The 22,464-nt window shown below is 38.8% G+C and overlaps 1 protein-coding gene and 1 long non-coding RNA gene across 7 annotated transcripts in view; one reads left to right on the forward strand and one right to left on the reverse strand.

The window, feature by feature from the left end:
* Positions 1-336: 336 nt before the first annotated feature.
* LOC131194028 (uncharacterized) lies at positions 337-22,446 on the forward strand. Its single transcript, XR_009154094.1, has 3 exons — positions 337-668; positions 19,329-19,398; positions 21,984-22,446. It is a non-coding gene; the product is annotated as an uncharacterized LOC131194028 (long non-coding RNA).
* PRDM1 (PR/SET domain 1) overlaps positions 18,132-22,464 on the reverse strand; it is a 113,595-nt gene continuing 109,262 nt past the window's right edge. For 5 of the 6 annotated variants that reach the window (XM_058174538.1, XM_058174529.1, XM_058174562.1 and 2 more), the window contains 2 exons: positions 21,536-21,664; positions 18,132-21,098 (listed from right to left, as the gene is read on the reverse strand). In XM_058174538.1, coding sequence (XP_058030521.1) covers positions 20,523-21,098; positions 21,536-21,664 — 705 coding nt within the window. In that variant the 3' untranslated portion in view covers positions 18,132-20,522. The remainder of the gene's footprint in view (positions 21,099-21,535; positions 21,665-22,464) is intronic. The other variant, XM_058174546.1, reaches the window with a different exon arrangement.

The following is a 22,464-nucleotide window of genomic DNA, read 5'->3' on the forward strand; positions in this document are numbered from 1 at the left end:
TAAACATTTGATTCATATGGCATCAAATGAAGAATGAAGCAATGGGATTCTTCTGCTCTATACCTTCATTCCCGAATGGCTTTTATCTTAAACAAGAATTTGCTGTAAAGGGGGTGCAGCTGAATATTTAACATAATAACAGAGTTGGAAGGGACCTTGGAGGTCTTCTAGTCCAACCCGCCCTGCCCAGGCAGGAAACCCTACACCATCTCAGACAGATGGTTATCCAACATTTTCTTAAAAATTTCCAGTGTTGGAGCATTCACAACTTCTGCAGGCAAGTTGTTCCACTTATTGATTGTTCTAACTGTCAGGAAATTTCTCCTTAGTTCTAAGTTGCTTCTCTCCTTGATCAGTTTCCACCCATTGCTTCTTGTTCTACCTTCAGGTGCTTTGGAGAATAGTTTGATTCCCTCTTCTTTGTGGCAACCCCTGAGATATTGGAACACTGCTATCATGTCTCCCCTAGTCCTTCTTTTCATTAAACTAGACATACCGAGTTTCTGCAACCGTTCTTCATATGTTTTAGCCTCCAGTCCCCTAATCATCTTTGTTGCTCTTCTCTGCACTCTTTCTAGAGTCTCAACATCTTTTTTTGAAGAGAGGGGTTTCAAATGCCACAGCAGAAATGTAGTGCTGCCTGGTTGGAGGTCTCTTAAGAAGTGAAGGTAGGAATGTAGCTTATGCAATAACTATCTTATCTATTTACAGACTAACCTTTGATAACACTCTTCAAATACCTGAATGGATCTCACGCACAAAAAGATCCAGACTTATTCTCCATCATTCCAGAATGAGGACATAGAACAATGGATTTAAATATGGCTGCTTTTGATTGTTTAAACATTAAGAGCAGTTCTAGGCATACTTGCCTAGAAGTATGGACAACACTCCTTTGCTGGATTTGGTCAACTTAAAGTGAGGTTAGGGTTAGGGTTAAGAGACTTAAATTTGGGTCCAATGGTATAGAGGTTGGACTCAAAAGCCTAAAAGGCCCTTTCAATTGTGTAATTCACTTTCTGTAGAAACAGATGAACCTGTAGACTAGAGTGAGACACTGTAAGTCACAAATGCCACTTTCCAGAAGCCTTTTGGTTTTAGACACCTTATCCACACATCCTTGCCTTGTATAGTTGCTTGGCAGTTCCTGCTTGTATCGTCTCCTGTATCTTCTGGGGTCACCTAAAATAACATCCCCCCTCTTAACCCCAGTCTGAGACAGAGCTGGGGCTCCCACAACCTGACAAATAAATGTTTTTTAAGGAAATAATTCTGTTATGCAACTTCCTAATCCTACAGCATAAGTATGTATGACTTCAGTTCTTCTTTCTCCCTTTCCGAGAGAAAACAATCTCACAAAAGATAAAAATCAAGTGCTGTTTTAAAAAAACCCACAAAATATACATAAACCCAATTTATAATAATATACTCAATGGTCTCTTAAGACAGGTTTGTTATAAACAGTGATCTCAGTAGATAGAGGACTTTCAGGTTATGTCAACTTCTAGGAAATTATTAAGAAAACTACATCATTAATTCAGTCTGAAAGTACACAGAATGACCTATTTGAACACAGAAGTATAAATAAGAGACAATGTTTGTAATATGTAGAGGAAAAATTAAAGTTAGCATCTAATAAGAGTGGTTAACAGACATAACTGAATCTTGAAGCAGAGATTTCTTTTCTTTCTTCTTTGATCCAGGACCTCTACTGGCTTTGGATAATTCCAGCCATTTATCAGAGCTGTGAGGTGATGGTACATTTGAGTTCCGCCACTGGGCCTTCTAGTTTTGTGTCTCGAGAGAGCTGCTGCAAAATGCTTAGAGTTCCAACCCATCTGTTGGGAGATTGGGCACATCTACCTTTTGCTTAGATGCAAAAGCCCATGCCCAAGAGAGGAGGAGGGTTTCAGCCTACCTGAGAGATCATGAATGTCAGTCAGGCTTGAGGACAATAGCTAAGACAATATCACCAAATGTTAACGCTATTCTTTATTACCCTACATCAAAAGAAGTGAAATCTGATACCAGTTAGCTAGATCACTCATCTATAGATTTCAACAATCTATATCTAGGGGCTCTGGTGGCTCAGCAGACTAAGTCGTCTGTTATTAACACAGCTGCTTGCAATTACTGCAAGTTCAAGTCCCACCAGGCCCAAGGTCGACTCAGCCTTCCATCCTTTATAAGGTAGGTAAAATGAGGACTTTGACTTTGTATATAATATACAAATGGATGAAGACTATTGCTTAACACAGTGTAAGCCGCCCTGAGTCTTCAGAGAAGGGCGGGATATAAATTCAAATAATAAAAAAAAAGCAATGAAAACTTTAGTTAGATTTGAGGCTACACTCAATTAATATAAATGCAAAATTTCAAAAATAAGCTTGGCTCCTACAGAAACATAAACGTGCTGGGTTTTTTTAGATGAGGTTACCTAGCTAGAATCACCTATTATGACTTGATTTCAGGGCCACATTCCTGTTGATTACAGACCTAGTATGGTCTGGTGGTCTCCACTTCAATTACTCATCAGATTTTAGTCTTGCTTTACCTTCAATAGCAATAGCAATAGCAATAGCAATAGCAATAGCAATAGCACTTAGACTTACATACCTCTTCACAGCACTTTGCAGCCCACTCTAAGCAATTTACAGAGTCAGCATATTGCCTCCAACAATCTGGGTCCTCAATCCTAGTTAACTAGGCTGAAATGAGAGAATATAAGAAATTCTTTAAAATACACCCCCTCCCCAAAGGAATAGAATGTAAATGGTTGAATTATGTCTCAACTGAAAACAAAATTTCAGAATTTACATTGAATTGGGAAATTTACAGTGCAATCTTATATTTGGATTACATCCCATTAAATTCAATTTGTTTAGACTGATTGGTTGATTATGTGCTATCATTGACATTGACTCCTAGTGACCATATAGATAGATTTTCTCCATGACAATCTTTCCCTAACCTGGTCTTTCAGGTCTTCTGAAAGTGTACTTCATCCATCTTGAAAGCTTATCCATCCATTGACTGAAAGCTTCCCCTGTCTATAATAGTCATCCCTCTATACACCTTCACTCATCTAAATTTTGTCTGAAGGGAATAGATTTATGGGTGCCATGGTCTGCTTATATAATACTGGATGTATGAATCCATTATTAAATTTCTCTCTTGGATTGTAGGGTTTTTTTTTGTGGCTGACACAATAAGAATTAATGTCTCTCTGTGTGAGAATGCCCACTTGTTGAAAAGGATATGATACAAAGAAAAATAAATCATGATCATGACTAAAAGAATCTGGATTATTTAATTACAACTTTAATGACCTATCAGGTTTGTATGTTGATAGAACTGGTGGAAAGGAAATAGCACCTTACTGAATGGTCCCAGAAACGTGATGTGATTGTTTGTCTGGTTTTATTGCTAACATTTCATACTTATGTATATATATCAGCTGTAATTCACAAAAATCATATGGAGTGTAATTGTTTTCTGTTTTCTTAGTAGGGCCTGTTATTTTATTGGGTGCCAAAATGTGTGCAGTTCATCTTGAGACTGAGATGTTAATTCTGTATATGCCAATCTTGTGCAAATCTTATTTTTTGTTGCTTGCAATACAATCTTTGCCATTATATTCCATTCTTCCCCATTTTTAACTCAACACTTTTTTGCGTGTTTATGTTTCTAAACATGTTTCTAGTACATTGACGGTTGTTAGAAAACTAGAATAGTAAGAACTAGTAACTTGATTACATTAGTGGACAAAGAAGGAATGAAAGAAGGTAGACTTTTCAATGAATAAGAAATTGGATTATAACTGGATTCCTAACTAATAGACTTCAGAACCCAATGACAAAAATATTCAAGGTGGAGTGTTTGTATGTAGGTTGCCACAGCTGTCTCATTCTACACAGGGATCATGACTCTGTCTAGGTCTAGGACAAGGAAGTTGTGGGATGGCTCAAGCATATTACCTAAGAGACAGAGACACCAAATTACAAATATTTACTTCTTTAAAAGTCGGATGGATTTTATAGCTAACAGTGATAGAAGTTGATATGGGTCCATACGGAATAGATGCCACTATAAACTTTGTAGCCCATCTTCAGCTCAGCCGACTTGCATTCTAATGTAAAACAAGGCTGTTAGAAAAATCAAGTTCTATGTTTATGGAATATAGATGAGCCACAGAAGGGTTAAAAGTTTTATACCGGTAACTGTTACTGTTAAATGGGACATATTTGGTGCCAAGATCTTTATTTGGACTTTTAGTTAACAGATGAGTAAACTATTTGGCGTTAAGCCAGCAGGGCCAATGTTGAAAAGAAATGCTTCTTAAGAGACAAGGAAATCATCCCTCCCCTCTCCTAATCAGCAAAAAAGTCATTTGAGTAAAAAACAGAGCAGCTGAGACACGCTTATGTAATATCTAAAAATTAGATACTAATTAAAATCTTTCTCTGGAAAGACCAAAGAATCTTATATTACAGGACTTTAAGGCTCAAGCAACAAGAAATATACAGCCAGTTCTCTTTTATTTTGATTTATTCTCTGCCCAGCATGGATGTAGCTTTCTTAATTATTATGCTGAAAATGTTGTAAACTCTAACAAGAAAATAGGGTGGGTTTTTTTTTGTAACTCTAATCTAAATTCCACATTACGCTAAACCTAAAACAGAGAACCAATTTTGCCAAGTTTTAAAGAAAGAACAAAATAATGGAAGTGTTTTTTGTTCTTCTCCTTTCTTAGCCAGTGAAGTTTCGGTGCTTTCATTTTTAATGAGTCATCTTCCATGGAATAAAGGAGAGGTTTCCTTTATTGGTTGGGCAGCCTTAAGCCACTTTTTTTTAAAAGAAAAATTAGGAGAAATTATACAATACTGCAGATGAGGGAAAGACAAATAAGTAACTTTATCACTGTCATAAATATTAGGAGGCAGACATGCTGCACATGAATCACACCTAACATGAACTACTAGGGAGTGCCCCAACTTTGCGCTGGGATGAGTAGAAGTAGAGATAAAATGTCAGGCTTTGTCATGGTAAACAGAAAAAAGTCCAAACCAAAGGACATACTCTTGGCCTCTGATGGATATAGCTTAAAAATGTACAACTTTCCTAGATCTTCCCCCTAAGTTTGTCTCACCATAACTGATCTCTAATCAGCAACTGCTGTAAGGAGAAGAACCTCAATAAGGTTCAGAAAGTAGATATGATCTGGAGAGAATTGATCTCTGTCTGCCCCACAGCAGATTCACGCTTGATCTGGAAGTAAGACTTTTCTAGGGAGCAGGGGAACAATGGCTGCTGCTCGGCCACAGCCTTTCTGGCCCGCCCAACCATTTCTCTTCTTTCTCCTTTCTCTGGCATTTGGAGTTTTGATGGCAAAAAAAGAGCCAGACTTGGAGATTTCAGGGGGAGCCCATATCTGCACCTCTCCTTCCCTGGAACTCTATGTTTGCAGCTTAAATGCCTTATGGATGTAATTCAGGTTCACTCTTTGTCTTTATACTAACAGCTCAAGAGGATTTCACAGGGATAACAAAGATACTTAAAATATGTTCCTATAAATGCATCCATATTCTTTTAGAAGAATATGCACGCATTATATTCTTATTTTTTTCTTCTATAGAATGTTCCATTCTTCTACTGAAGACCCGATGGGGTCATTTATTTATTTATTGTTTCAATTTCTATACCGCCCTTCTCCCAAAGGACTCAGGGCGGTTTACAGTAAGTAAGTAAAGACAGTTAGTACAATTTTAAAGACCAGTTTAAAAGGAAAATTTAGAGTTGGTTGAAGAACTTAAAACCAATAAAACCCCTTATTAAAACCCCACTAGGCCAGTTCTGCACGGTGAAACAAAAATGTTTTCAGCTCGCGTCAAAAGGTCCGAAGATCAGGGAGTTGACTGGATTTGCTGGATCCCCATCATTTTAAGCTTGGTGTCTGAAGAGCTCCATTTTGTATTAGAATAATGGAGCTCTTTTTCATGTTTTCCTTCTGAAATGTTGTATAGATTTTGTTATATATACTGAGAAGGAACAATTACAGAGTCAATGTGGAAGATAGGATGCTAACTGTTTTATATTCCTGTCCTAATGTTCCCTTTGATTGTATACAATTTCATATAGTTATTATATGGTTATATATATGGTTATATATCATATAGTTATTTCATGCTTATGCTTATATATAATGTTGTGACAAATAAAATAAATAAAAATAAAATAAATATTAATTTTATTTATTCTAGTTTTCTTCCGCCCAATAACAGAAAGTTTTAGGACACTGCAACGATTTTAGTATGTGATGTCACTTGTTCCCCTGCATTTTTATTGCACAATATGCTTAATTTAGTACATGATCAATTAGTTCAGGATACATATGAAGGATAAACACAATTTAGGAATGCAGGGTTCCAAAATATAAAAATGGGTGTGTAGTTATATAAAAGTTGCCTACCATACTTAAGATTTTTTTAAAAATGACACATCAGATACTGAAACTTAAAAAAAAATAATGACACTTCACATACTTCAACATTTACTCATTGAACTAATTGTAATGTAAAATGCATGTCCACAGAATCCCAGCATTCTGAATTTAGTAATGTGTTGTTAGAGATATCCTCTTTCTTCAAATATTTACATGGATTATCCAGAGACTTTTCATTTACACTCTGAGAACTCTATGACATCACTGCAATATCTTCCCAGCCCAGTCATTGATTTCTGCATCTTAGTCTGTTCCTGTGTGTTGGGAAAAGGCTAGATTCTTATCCAGTACATTGAGTAAGCCATCTCCCTAAGCATCCTGGCCAGATGGGTTCATATCAGTTGGAATAAACTTCAATCAATCAGTGAGGCAGTGCCTGAAAGAGCAGAATGTGTTTGATACTTAAGACTTAAACCATCTGAAGAGAGTTTTAATCCGATCATTAATTGGCCTTCTTCATCTCCCTCCATCTTGCCTCAGCAGCTCCCCAAAATTATTAGACAAGTTTGTGGTGCAGAGAAGATAGATGCAGAGATAGATGGGATTGGGAGGTGCAACCTTCCTGCTGCAACATAGCCTAATAAAAGCGCAAAGATCATAACTTACAACCTCTTGTACCCAAGCATAGAGAAATGAACCCATTCACCCAAAAATTCCCACTACTTTACCTCAACAGCAAAAGGTAAAAATAACACCAACAATTATTGCAATATACAGCTAGTCCTTGACTTACGACCACAATTGAGCCCATTATTTTTGTTGCTATGCAAAACATTTGTTAAGTGAATTTTCGCCCCATTTTACAATTGTTGTTAAGTGAATCACTGCAGTTGTTAAGTTAGGAACGTGGTTGTTAAGTGAATACGGCTTCCCCATTGACTTAAAAAATATGACTCAGTCGCCAAGCATCCAAATTCTGATCACATGACTACGGGGATACTGCAACGGTTGTAAGTGTGAAAAACGGTCATAAGTCACTTTTTAGATACCGTTGCAACTTTGAACATACTAAATGAACTGTCGTAAGTCGAGGACTATCTGTAGTGTTTCTCCAATCCTGATTTGGCAACCATGCAAATAAACGCCATGGTTGCTAGACTGAAAACCACAAAATCATCCAAAAGGACCAGGAGTGGGGACTTCTTCATCTGTGCCCTGAAAAATATCATCTCCCATGGTGATCAGTATATTTTTCATCCCCAGGTATGAATACTGATTGAAAGGGATCTAGATCAGGGCTCTCCAACCTTGGCAACTTTAAGCCTAGAGGACTTCAACTCCCAGAATTCCCCAGCCAGCTTTGCTTAAAGTTGCCAAGGTTGGAGAGCCCTGATCTAGATAATCAAACTTCCCTGAGTCTTTGTAGTTGTAATCTAACTGTTCTCTCTGGAAACTGGGTGATAATTGTTTAAATCTGTCAAGTTATCAGAGGGATTTTTCAGGAGGGGTGTACTATTGCCACCTTCAATGTGGTATGCAGAGCCACCCCAGCCTCAAACTAACACCCCCTCCTTGTGCCTTCCCCCCCCCCCTGGAGGAGCCAAGTAGTGTGTGGGATAAGCACACATATCACAGAATTCTTCCCACAAAGCACCTGAAAACCAACAAGCCAAATCAATCCCAGGTACTGTGACTGCCCTTTTCGCCTCTTCTGATTCTACCCATGCAGAGTTCAGGAAAAAAAGTGAATCTGAGTGATTTTTATCAACAAAATTCTGCCCCCACCACTCGCAACACCCCACAAGTAGATTTATTGGCCTCTTATTCATTAAAAGGGAATGAGTCACTTTTAAAAAGGCTGCTTGAGCACATTCTCATGATGCAATAAGGGTGGGGAAATCAGTATACCACACTACCCTTATCACCAGAGTGTAGGTTCAAAGAAAAACCCTTACTTGAGTCTGATTTTCTTTGGTCATCTTTCATTGTTGTGCCAGTTTTGTTAGTTTCTATTTCCCGAATAAGATTTGCAGCATTTACAATCATTTTTAAAATGTCAGTGACTAACTCCAAAGTAGTTAGTCGGCAGAAGGATGTTTTCCCCCACTTTCTTTGTTTTTAAAATAAAATCAGCAGTGAAGGATTCATATTGGCAAAAGCACCAGAGCGGAACAGTATTGAAGATGCCACTTTGATAAATACTTTTTCTTTCTGCATATTTTCATTCTCGGCCAGTTCAAGAAGAGAATAATCAACAAGTTATGAAGTTACATTTGGAGGCAATACTATGCCATAGTTTGCCCCTTGTGCCATCAGCAAGCCAGCAAGCCATGGTTACAAGTACTGCTTATGCACCTCAGAACTTACCATTAACAAATTATGAATTTGTATTCATATATTGCACTAGAACCCAAAGTCTTGACTGCTCTATGATCTAACGTGCTGTGAGAACACATATATTGCTTGATTGATGAAGACAGATCTATTAACAATAGCATTTAGATGCTGGCCTTCTAACAAGAAGCAGTAAATAACAAACGAAACCTTGAAACTGGAAAAAAATATATAGTAAACTTACTTTAGAACCTTCAAAATACACTTATATCGAAGCTTGTTTATCTTCCATGTATTGCAACTTGAACTGATAAACCGAGTTTGGTTGGACGTCCAACTTGGCAACTTTAAGATGTGGACTTCAATTCTGAGAATTGCCCAGCCATCCATGATGAGATTGGACATCCCTGGAGTAAAAGAACGGTCCTTCACAGTGACACATATTTGATTGATGGACTGCCTTGGTAAAACTTAGTCATTATTCAATCAGAACAATTATGGCCTGCATAAGCACTAGAAAGGTTCACAGCAGTCACCAAGATGGATGAAGCAAAAGTGGAGCAGAGGCATCATTGATGGGAGAGAAAAAAATGAAGATTAGTTGCACAATGTCAGTGTAGCAGAACGTGGCTGAAGACACGAGGCCAAATACACCTTCAATGTGAAGTTAATGATACCTTGCAGCCTTCCCTGAGCCTGGTCAATTAAACTAATATGGCTTACCTTGTCCGAAGGGTGTGCTAAGAAACAGGCTGAACTGGAAGGACCACTCTATTCTACGCAAAGGACAAGTTCAAGAGACTAATTAGGTATGAGGCCTGATCTCTCCTTTGGATCAGTTGTGGAGCATGTTTGCTCCCACATTTAATATCAGTGGGGAAATGTCCACTGACATAACCAGTTTTGTGCTCTGGGTTTGCCATGGGCTCTTTAACTAAAGCAAAACAGGATACCCAAAGATAGTTCAGCCACATCATTTACCATGTGGCAAAGCTTCCTATTGCATGTTGCTTGCTTTAATGTTTTTAGTGCAGACTTATCTATTTGATGCTACACATTTTGATCTGTGGTTGGATTTAGAGGAGTAATCTACCCCCGGGTTTTTTGTCTAGGTCAGAGAATGGCCAACTATAGCAACTTTATGACTTGCGGACTTCAATTCCCAGAATTTAATGCTTCCTCCTCCTCCTCCCTCCTTTTTTTCCTTCTTCTCCTTATGTTCGTCTCCTTCTCCTTTTCTTCTTCTCCTCCTTCTCCTCCCCCTCCCTTCCCCATTCATCTCCCTCTTTTATTTATTTATTTATTTATTTTTCAAATTTATATACCGCCCTATCTCCCTAAGGACTCAGGGTGGTTCACAGGCAGTTAAAATACATATAAATACAGATTAAAAAACAACAATTAAAAAACTTATTCTATTGCCCAAATTTAAAATAGTATAAATAATAAAAACCCCTTAAAACCCATAACTTTAAAATCTAATCCAGTCCCGCGCAGATAAATAAGTGTGTTTTAAGCTCGCGACGAAAGGTTCGGAGGTCCGGAAGTTGACGAAGTCCTGGAGGGAGTTCGTTCCAGAGGGTGGGAGCCCCCACAGAGAAGGCCCTTCCCCTGGGTGTCCCCAGACAGCACTGCCTAGCTGACGGCACCCTGAGGAGTCCCTCTGTGAGAGCGCACGGTCGGTGAGAGGTATTTGGTAGCAGTAGGCGGTCCCGTAAATAGCCCGGCCCTATGCCATGGAGCGCTTTAAAGATTGTCACCAGCACCTTGAAGCGCACCCGGAAGGCCACAGGTAGCCAGTGCAGTCTGCGCAGGATAGGTGTAACACGGGGGCCACGAGGGGCTCCTCTATCACCCGCGCAGCTGCATTCTGGACTAACTGAGCCTCCGGATGCCCCTCAAGGGAGCCCCATGTAGAGAGCATTGCAATAATCCAGGCGAGACGTCACGAGGGCGTGAGTGACCGTGCATAAGGCATCCCGGTCTAGAAAGGGGCGCAACTGGCGCACCAGGCGAACCTGGTGGAAAGCTCTCCTGGAGACGGCCGTCAAATGATCTTCAAAAGACAGCCGTTCATCCAGGAGAACGCCCAGATTGCGCACCCTCTCCATCGGGGCCAGTGACTCGCCCCCAACAGTCAGCCGAGGACTCAGCTGACTGTACCGGGATGCCGGCATCCACAGCCACTCTGTCTTGGAAGGATTGAGCTTGAGCCTGTTTCTCCCCATCCAGACCCGTACGGCTTCCAAACACCGGGACAGCACTTCGATAGCTTCATTGGGGTGGCCCGGTGTGGAGAAGTACAGCTGGGTGTCATCAGCGTACAGCTGGTACCTCACACCGAAGCCACTGATGATCTCACCCAGCGGCTTCATATAGATGAAGCCGCTTCCTCCTCCTCCTCCTCCCCCCTCTTTCCCCTTCTCCTTATTTTCTTCTTCTCCTTTTCTTCTCCTCCCCCTCCCTTCCCTCTCCTTCTTTTCTTCTTCTCCCCCCCCTCCTCCCTATTCTTTCCTCATCTTCTTTCTTCTTTGCCTTCAATTCATTCTTGATTGGCAATGACTACCTGGACTAGTCTGTTTTCTTGACAAGACTTTCAGAAGTGGTGTGTCCTTACTTTCTTCTTAGGCTAAGAGAGGGATTTATGCCTAAAGCTGAAGTAGAACTTATATAGCCTCTCACTTTCTAATCTGGTGACTTAACCACCATACCATAGTACTCTACAATAAACTGTCTCTCTAGGCAACTTAGACCATTTTTATTAGTAGCCCACCCCACCACATCAATTTGCATCTTCATAATTTGTTAACTTTTATATTTATTTATTTATTTATTTATTTTGTCACAACAATATATGTAAGTATCATACAAAAAGATCATGTAGTATATAAACATATATATGAGTAAATATTAGGAAGTAAAGCATATATATATATATATATATATATAGGAAGAAGAAAAGAAAAACAATAGGACAGGAACGGTAGGCACGTTTGTGCTCTTATGCACGCCCCTTATGGTCTTCTTAGGAATGGGGTGAGGTCAATAGTAGAAAGTTTTTGGTTAAAGTTTTTAGGATTATGGGAAGAGACCACAGAGTCAGGTAAAGTATTCCAAGCATTGATGATTCTGTTACAGAAGTCATATTTTCTGCAATCTAGATTAAAGCGGTTGACATTAAGTTTAAATCTATTAGTTGCTCTAGTATTATTGCAATTAAAGCTGAAGTAGTCTTTAACCGGAAGGACATTACAATAGATGATTCTGTGAGTTAAGCTTAGGTCTTGTCGAAGGCGACGGAGTTCCAAGTTTTCTAAGCCTAGGATTTCAAGTCTGGTGGGATAGGGTATTCTATTGTTTTCAGAGGAATGGAGAACTCTTCTTGTAAAATATTTCTGGACACGTTCAATTGTATTGATGTCAGAGATGTGGTGAGGGTTCCAAACAGGCGAGCTGTATTCTAGAATTGGTCTAGCAAATGTTTTATATGCTCTGGTTAGTAGTGTTGTGTTTTTGGAAAAGAAACTACGCAAGATTAGGTTTACAACTCTTAGAGCTTTTTTTGCTATGTAGTTGCAGTGGGCTTTGGCACTTAGATCATTTGACATGAAAACTCCAAGGTCTTTAATGGGATGGGGGTTGTCTGTAAGGTAATATCCATCTAGTATGTACTTAGTTTTTGGGTTCTTTTTTCCTATATGTAAGACTGAGCATTTGCTGGTTGAAATTTGGAGCTGCCAATTTTTAGACCAAGCGGTTAGATGATCAAGGTCGTTTTGAATGATAGAATTATCTCTGCTTCTTATCTCTGCTTCTTCCTTCCTACTCTGGATTGTTGTTCAATTCCATCTTTTGGGTTTCTGGATTCAAAAGTATATGCTTTGCCTAAGCAGGGGGTCTGATGAAATGGAGTACCACAAGGCACCCACCTCACCCCCTCCATTTCCTTGTAATTACAATTTTATTTATTTATTTATTTATAATTTAATTTCTATACCGCCCTTCTCCCGAAGGACTCAGGGCGATTTACAGCCATATTAAAATACAGAAAATAAATAACAAATTTAAAAAGAATTTAAAAACAAATATTTAGTAGGCCAAATCAACTAAAACGGTCTTAGACTGACATAAAACCTCTTAAAATTTACAATTAAAATACACTTAGGCTAGTCCCGCTCAATGAAATAATAAAGTCTTCAGTTCCTGTTTGAAGGTCCGGAGGTCAGGAGTTGGCGTAACCCCGGAGGCAACTCATTCCAAAGGGCCGGTGCCGCCACAGAGAAGGCTCTCCCCCTGGGGGCCGCCAACTGACATTGTTTGGTCGACGGCACCCTGAGAAGGCCCACTCTGTGGGAGCGCACAGGTCGTTGGGAGGCTGTGGGTGGCAGAAGGCGGTCTCGTAAATATTCCAGTCCTAAGCCATGGAGCGCTTTAAAGGTGGTCACTAACACCTTGAAGTGCACCCGGAAGGCTACTGGCAGCCAGTGCAGGCCAGGCAGGATAGGTGTTATATGGGAGCAATGCGGTGCTCCCTCTATCACCGCGCATTCTGGACCAGCTGGAGCCTCCTGGTGCTCTTCAAGGGGAGCCCCATGTAGAAAGCATTGCAATAGTCCAGGCGGGAAGTAACGAGGGCATGAGTGACCATGCGTAAGGAGTCCCGGTCAAGGAAGGGGCGCAACTGGCGAATCAGGTGAACCTGATAAAATGCTCCCCTGGTGACGGCCGTCAAATGTTCTTCTAAAGATAGCCGATCGTCCAGGAGAACTCCCAAGTTGCGCACCCTCCCCCTGGGGGCCAATACTTCACCCCCAACAGTCAGCAAAGGCGTAAGCTGACTGTACCGGGACAGATACAATAACACTGTATTTATCTATCTATTTATTTATTTATTTATTTATTTATTTATTTATTTATTTATTTATTTATTTATTTGTCAAGTATGTATTAGATAATATATATAAGCATGAATTGAATACATAAAATGAATACAAATAAATAGGGACAGTAGGACAGGGACAGTAGGCATGCTGGTGCTCTTATGCACCCCCTTTACAGACCTCTTAGGAATGGGGTGAGGTCAACAGTAGCCAGTCTAAGGTTAAAATTTTGGGGGTTTGGGGATGAAACTGAAGTCATATTTTCTGTAATTGAGTTTGGTGCAATTTAACTTAAGTTTGTATCTTTTGTGTGCTCGTGTATTGTTGTGGTTGAAGCTGAAGTAGTCATTGACAGGTAGGACATTGTAGCAGATGATTTTATGAGCTATGCTTAGGTCATACCGAAGGCGGCATAGTTCTAAATTTTCTAAGACCAAAATTTCAAGTCTGGTGACATAAGGTATTTTGTTGTGAGCGGAGGAGTGGAGGACTCATCTTGTGAAATATTTCTGTACATGTTCAATTGTATTAATATCTGATATGCAGTGCGGGTTCCAGACAGATGAGCTGTATTCTAGAATTGGTCTAGCAAATGTTTTGTATGCTCTGGTTAGTAATGTAATATTACCAGAGAAGTAATTACAATAACACTTTTGAGATCCAGGGTGCCCTAGGATATTTGGGGCTGGTGAAATTACCATTCTGATGCTTTTTGAGAGTCTGATGTCAAGTTTTAAACTTTCATCAATTATATTATTGCTTCATGGGGAATGGCACAGCATGGTAATTCATACCAGGAAAAAAAACCCATGGATCTGAAGCTTAATCCACAGCTGTAGTTCAGCAACCAGTTTTCTGCTCCAGAACGAAAGAGTCAAAGTAACTGAAAGTCAGATATTAGTGTGAAAGAGCAAACCAGAAGCCAGGGATGAAGGAGAAGCAGAAGATCAGGCATAATTCAAGGAGGAAGCCCTTCTAATCCTGTATTGATGGGACCACACATTAACTACTGGCAGGATATGTATGTTCGTGCTGTCTGACTCTTAGTCTCTTGACTGCCAATTTGAATTATATTCTACAGGAGACACAGCAAATCACTAGATTAAAAAATGCTTTGTTGAAGCCCTAAACAAGAATCAATTTTGAAGAAAAATAATTTCCGTCAGCACTAGACTGCTTAGTGCAGAGGTCTTCAAACTTGGCAGCTTTAAGACTTGTGGACTTGGCAAGTTTGAAGACCTCTGGCTTAGTGCCTTCCAGAGGAGCAGATACCACTTCTGGCCCTCTTATTTCAAAATCTCTGCAGAATGTTTTAGCTATCCAACGTCACCTGTTGTGCCCATTAACACAAGTTCTCTGCCAGTTCGAAATCTGTGTCCCTTTCTTGCATGACCTTATTCTATTTTTGTCCCCACTGCTTCTTTAAAGCAGAGAATGTGGTTGCAGGTATTGTCTCTTTAAGAAAAGAAAAATAACGTATCTCCCTTTGGAGCTATTTTTAATTTTGGGTTAGCAACTGTCCTTTCAGAGAAGGAAAGACTGGAATGTGTTTTAAGACAAGGGTTGAAAACTGGGCCAATAAATACTAGAAAATAATGCCAAGTTTCCATCTTTCCCATTTTATACAGAATCAATTCTGGTCTAAACCAGATCTTTAAGTTATATTGGATATGCTTTATAGGTCAGTAAAAGATAATGTCACATTATTTCCAACAATAAAAGCAACCCAAACAAATACCTAGCCTTCCGTGAAATAAAAGCTAGGTTTGATTTCCCATCTAAAGTATTGTATCGCTATATAACGAAATTGATGGCTTTCTGCTTAGGGCTTCCAGTTTTCTGGAAATTATGATGTGGGGGACTAAACAGCAGTTGGCCTACAAACCCCAATGAGTCCTATTGCCTACAAACCTCTCATTGTCTAAAACAATATCAGAAGTAATAATGAAGGAAACACACCTTGGGTGAGGCATCAAAAATACATGGATCTCCATCCAACATCTAGCAAATGGATTCCTACTTAAGCAATGAGGCTTCCCCTTGGTCTCCCGTCCTGTGGAGCCCTATATATACTTTTGAATGAACTTGAGCAAAAATAGCAGCTTTACAGGCTATAGGAAGAAAGGCATCAATTCTTTGTTTTAAAGAAACAGTGGACTGACATTTTGCAATTAGAAGCAAAAAAAAAAAGGATACAGGAAAATGATAGTTAAAAAGTTGTGCTTCTCTAAAAACTTTCTGAGTTGTTAGAGAAGAAAGCATTCTATCTTTATTCTTCCATAAAAAGAAAAGAAAGGAAAGGAAAGGAAAGGAAAGGAAAGGAAAGGAAAGGAAAGGAAAGGAAAGGAAAGGAAGGAGTATCTGGCAAACCAATTTATCTTTTGGCTATTTAATATTATTTAATATGAAAAGACTCCATAGATTTTGTGTGATGGGTTCATTATGAAATCATCCCATTAATACTCTGTGGTAGTAAATCAATGGTGGCTTGTCCTAGTTAAAGGTAAATAAAAATGAAACTTGCTGGTAGGAGGATAAACAATATTTTACACCCACAAAGACAGCATGTATTCATTTAGGGAGAGAGATTAGAATAACAGCTTTGCAGTTGTTCTTTTAAGATCATGCAAGAGTTCTCCAGATGACTCCTTTGCTCAAAGAGTATTTTCAGATCTCCTACCTAGCATTTCACCTTCCAGCTTTCCCTTTTTTTTAAAAAAATGTTTCAGATATGCAGATGATTTAGAAAACAAAACTCTTCTAATTAGGCCAAAGCCAATGCAACATTTGCAAACTTTCTCCAATGTAATCTGAAAAGTAACTTGGCAATGGTGTGAAAGACCCGATAGATTTTGTGATAAGGCTGTCCTGTGTATCATGTTGATTACCGTACTCCGTTGAATTCAATGGTTCCTATACTTAGAAATGGAATCAGTAAGAATTGCATTTTTATTGGTGTAAGCTTTATTGTTATGCAGTTCCTTTTATTTTGCATCAGTCGCTCATTAGAAACAAATGTAGAAAGAAAATTATGAAGCATAGTCTTCATGGGGCCTATAATAAAGCTGTGTTAAGGATGTGGTTTTGGGGAGAAGGTGTCTCAAATTATTCTTGACTTCTGGTGACTGCCTGGACAAGTCCTTGCAATTTTTGGCAACAATTTGCAGAAGTGGTTTGCCACTGCCTCCTTCCTAGGCCTGAGAGGGAGTGAATGGCTTAAGGTAATTCAGCTGGCTTTGTGCCCAAGACAGGACATGAACTCAGTCTTCTGGCTTGGTGCCTTAACCACTACACCAAACTGCTTCTCCATCAAAGGTAAATGTGTTCTCATTTTCTTGGAAGCAGTTTCTAATTGTAGTCCTTCTAGATGCCAAAGATTGTTGGCTCCTTATGTGAACTTCCAGCTCATCTGGAACTCTTAACTTGCCTAAGTGCTGTCAGGGAAATGTGGATGAACACTATACATCTCTTCATGAATGGCAGGGCTTCTTTCCAAATTTCTGCTGTTGTATCGGTAGACTGAAGAGAGGTATGAAGGTGCTGGATTTCCTTTTCTTCCTGGGTAGAAATGGAAAAGACTGCACTGCAGCTGCTCATTTTGAGCGGCAGCTTACTCCAGAGAAGACCACAAAACATCCAGGCCTTTTACACATCAACCCTTCCTCCCAAAACAGTTGCACTGGTGAAACATGAGTGCATGTACTTCAAATCGGTTGTGTCTGCTGCGATTGCAACAATGAAGGTCCTTTATTTTTTTAAGAATGGCAGAACAACTTTCGCTCTGAAAACTGGATTTCGGTTGAAGCAATTAATATTTGTGTTGTGCATTCCTAACTCTGCCTAAAGAGCCACAGCGGCCTAGTGGTTAAGAGTGCAGTACTGCAGCTACTTTTGCTGCCTGCTGGCTGCCTGCAATTTGGCAGTTCAAATCTCACCAGGCTCAAGGTTGACTCAGCCTTCCATCCTTCCAAGATGGGTAAAATGAGGACCCAGATTGTTGGAGCCAATATGCTGACTCTGTAAACCGCTTAGAGAGGGCTGTAAAGCACTGTAAAGAGGTATATAAGACTTTAGGCCCATAATTCTTCCATGCTGCTGTTTTTCCTTGCACATAAAAGGAAAAAAATTTGCGCACTAAAACAATCATGATTCCTTTTGGGGGATGGGGAGAAGAGATATAGTAGACTCACAATGACCTGCCTTTTTTTGCAGGTCCCACCTGATGAAACTAGACCTGGCCTCTAAATAGGTATAAAAAGAAGAGCCTTTCCTAGCCTGGCACTTTTCAGAAATATTTAGCCAAGAACATCCTCAGAAAGGCCAAGTTACAGGAAGTCAATTTAGAACCAGAGATTTTTATAGAAAAAAAGATCACTGTGAATGTTAAGTGTTTTTGGCCCAGAGAGTAAATGAAAGTTGGAACTAAAATAACACTGCTTACATTTTAAAAAAATAGAAGAAGCCACCAGTGGTAAAGCAAGGAACATTTTATATTTAATTTACATTTTGACATTTTTGCACATAAATAACAATGTAAACCAGTACGTAAACATAAGATATTTTGTTGTAGCAAAGTAAAAAGCCTGCTAACTTTGGTCAGAACCTATTCTTAGGAGGGAGGGGAAACACTGATTGTTGCTACATTCAAAGTTTTTAAACAGGAGAGACAATTAGACAAAGAAGCAATTTTAAAGCTGATGCATATAAATCTTTGTAAAATTCGTATCAAATACAAGAAAGCACTATAGGCAATTAATAAAAGCATGTGTGTGTCCAGTGATCGGAGTAGTGGTACTTTGGTTTATCCAATAGTTAATGGCTATGTTTATGAAAGATTGCTACATTTGAATTATATTTGCATCACAATTTATGGGAACAGAAATGTTATGAACTGTAACTCTTCCTTCAAAAGGCATATATAAAGTTTTTCTCGGGCTACCAGTAGTTTATGGGTATGTTTGGTGCTTCATATAAGAAGGCATTAGAATAATGTCATACTTGTAACAGCCTAATTCCTTACGATTATTATGAGATATAAAGATATACATACCGAATGAAAAGTAACTCTGTCCTTTTTACCTGTCATCAGGCCACCTTTTAAGAAGTAGGAAAAGGGACAGATCTGCCAGAGCACTTTAAACAACTCATCCTTCTTCTTAATGTTTTGATCTATATAGCATTCTAAAATGAGTAATAATGGGACCAGTTTGACCTTTAGCAAGCATGATTAGATTATTATTTTTTCAATCTTCCAAGGCAGACGTTTGCAACGATAATATGAGGGGGATGTAAGAGTAAGCCAGTTATTCTTCAGAGAATACTTTGGAGAATTTAAAAAATATGTGGATAAATCTCTGGAAGCAAATAAAAATGTGCACAATCACGCCTCATGATAAATAAGAATGTTTACAGTATTATGGCTTTGATGTTAAGAATTTACCCTTTGTGATTGTGAAACAAGCTATTTAAACCAGTATTTTATTATAAGGTTTGGCTCACAAAAGTATGTGCTTACGTGCACACAGAGGATAATGGTATAAGTAATTATAAATACAATTATGTGCTATGCCCTATATCATGACATGTTATCTTTGGGTTCAGCAAAACAAAAGACTTAGAAAAAAAAAGAATGTGCATTCCATCTTCTCTACATGTTTTGGTTTGTTTTCTAGATTAGCAAAGCATTAAGACAAAGCATTAAGACAGACAGCATTTTCTGCATCACTGGACACACTCGATGAGGTAACTGTTGTTCAGCAACTTTGCAATGCCCTTTTAATTTTTCATTAAATTAACCACAAAATGTGCTAATACAAATACTGAGAGAAAACTTGACTCATATGATACAGGGAGGAGGAAAAAACAAAAACACCTAGTTAGGTATGCCAAGAAGAGAGTTTACCACCCAATTTCTATCCAAGAAAGGGGATGGAGAATGAAGGGATTAGGGAAAGTTGTCCTATTTCTCCCCGAATCTCAATGGGAGCTTTGGGGTGTAGCCAGACAATGCCTCTGCAATACCCCTCTTTGCAGAGAGAATCTTTGGCGTATCCTAAATTGTCTACTTACATAAACAGTATGCAAGAGAAAGAAAATGTTCTTTTCTAAGAGTACTGCTCACAGCCATAAGGTAAAACTAAAGGCTTTGTGGGGAGGACTGTGTTTGATGCATTCTGCCTAATATTTTACCTTTTCCACTCATTCTAGACATATCAGTTTCTCCCTTCTGCTGTATATATATTTCTATAAACAATTCTATATGTTTATCTATTTTGTTCAGTTATACAGCACTGTTACAACCAATTAACTGTTAAGGATTTACCTTTGGCAAAACAAAACATCATGTCTGAAATAGGCATGTTAAAACATTTCCACCCTTGCAGCCTAAACAATCATGTGTTTTGCTATTATTTTCCAATTATTAAACAGATGTACAGGAATCAACTCTATGGAGAACAGCCACAAAACAAACAAACACACAACAACGAAAAGCACTCATATTCCATTTACAACGAATATTTTTATCATTGTAAATATTATTCTAACTATTGCTTTTTGAAGGTAAATTGCATAATAAATTATGAAGTACTATTATTATAAAATGATATTAGACAGTCTTTTAGAAGCAGGAGAGGCAATGAACAGTCTTGGCCTCTTTTCATGCCCTGAGAATGCAACATGGAAATTCCTTCTTTCAACTGAGCTGATGTTGTTTTGCAGCGTTGATAAAATATACTGTACAAGCAATTGCTACAGGCACCCTGACTTGCCAGGTCATAAATTAAAATCCAAACATTCCTTTGCCACACATACTAAACCACACGCATGCACTCTCACACACAATACACATGTACATCCCACAGCATTTAAGGGTCCATTGGTTCATCTGTCTCTTGCTTGACCTTGATAGGTACCTGAGGTAGTGGATGAGCATGAGGCAACTTCACAACCGATATATCTGAGGCTTCGTAAAGGTTACACCCAGAGGAGACCAGTCCGTTCCCCAGGTTTCTCTGTAATGATGCTTTCAGCGTGGCTCCTTCTATCTCGCTTCTAAGCACAGCGAGTATTTCTTTCCCTGCCACCGATGCTACATCAACACTGTCCTCAACTTCATCCAACCTGTCCGCATTGTCACTAATGTCAAATTTCTCAATCTCTTCATTGATCCGGTTGAGGTCCTCTGTAGAAAGATTGTGAGCATGAATTACAGGGCAGTTTCCCTTCAGGTGGACCTTGAGGCTACAAAGGTGGATGTAACTTTTATGGCAGTGGATACACTTGTGTGGGCGCTCTCTGGTGTGCAGTCGTTTGTGCAGCTTTAGGTGCACAAATTGGGTGAATTTAGCAGTGCACAGCTTACACTGATAAGGTTTTTCTCCTGAATGCAGCCGCAGATGGGTCTTCAGGTTGCTTGTGCTACTGAATCGTTTATGACAGACCTAAAATTGGGAAGAAGTAAATTGGAGTTAAGTCTACTTTAACATAAAAGCATAAACAAATAAACTCCAACCTCTCATATCCCACATTTTCCTATCTAAGATGAATCTTGTATAATTACTGTTTGCAAAATCATGTCTCCATTCTTCTAGCAAGGATCTGCTCCCTCCAAAGCATGCAACCAGAATGGATATATACTTGATTTGAAACTGGTGCAAAGGAAATCCTGACTATTTTATATATGACTTTATATAGGACTTTTATGATGAGTATGTATGTATGTATGTACATACATGCATGCATACATACATACATACATACATATACATACATACATACATATATATTCATCAAGTAGCCAGCAGTCAAATGTGATTCAAGGATATCTTTACTTTGATTGCACCTTTTGCTAAAGTCATTTCTTGCAAACTCTACGCACCTGACACTCATGAGGCTTCTCTCCTGTGTGTACCAGATAGTGCTTCTGGAGGTGAGCCAACTGAGTGAATCCTTTATTGCAAGTAGTACATTTAAATGGTCTTTCTCCACTATGTACTCGAAGATGAACCTTTCAAGAAACAGAATGCTTAGTGAAGTCTCAAGAAACCCTTAACATGTTCAGAATGATTTTCTTATTGAATTAATGTTATTGTTTAGCTATTACATTTTCTATAAGCATTATTTATGAAAAGGGAAGAAAACAGAACAGTTTTATACATTGCTACTTAAATACTGCTGCCACCCACTTAGCAATATTTTAATATGTACTTAGCAATATTTAAAGAGAGAAAACCACTTGTGGAAATTACTAATGTGAGCAGAAGCTTCAGAAATCAAGAAATCAAGAAAATAAAAATCTTCTTTTTATCTATATACTATTTTGACAGGGTTGATCCATGGCTGAATTGTTCCTTTCCAGATTGACATTCAATAAGAAAAGGGTAAGAAAAGAATATATAGAACAATAATAGCTAAGAACGTATTGCCTCAAATACTATAAAGGAAAAAAAAATGACTGGACTGCAGAGGTCAGGTACTATATATCTGTTCGTTGAGAAATTCAGATATCACCTCAGTGCAACTAGGCTCTAGACAAATGAGTGGCAGCCCAGCATTTGATGAAATCTCTAGCTTCCTCCTGCAATGAATCCTAGTACAATTTGTTCTCCTTTTTAGTCTTTCTTAGATTTTTCTCATTAGGTACCACTAGTTTTTACATAGCTCAACATCATCTCTCTCCACACTCAATACTTTATATCAGTTGTGAAATCCATTTTTTTTTATTACCGGTTCTGTGGGTGTGGCTTGTCATTTTTGAGGAAATGGTAGTCAGAGAAATCTGCTTAGCCATTATGTCTTTCTTTAAAA

Source organism: Ahaetulla prasina, chromosome 1 (genome assembly GCF_028640845.1).
Source record: "Ahaetulla prasina isolate Xishuangbanna chromosome 1, ASM2864084v1, whole genome shotgun sequence".
Classification (NCBI taxonomy): Eukaryota; Metazoa; Chordata; class Lepidosauria; order Squamata; family Colubridae; genus Ahaetulla; species Ahaetulla prasina.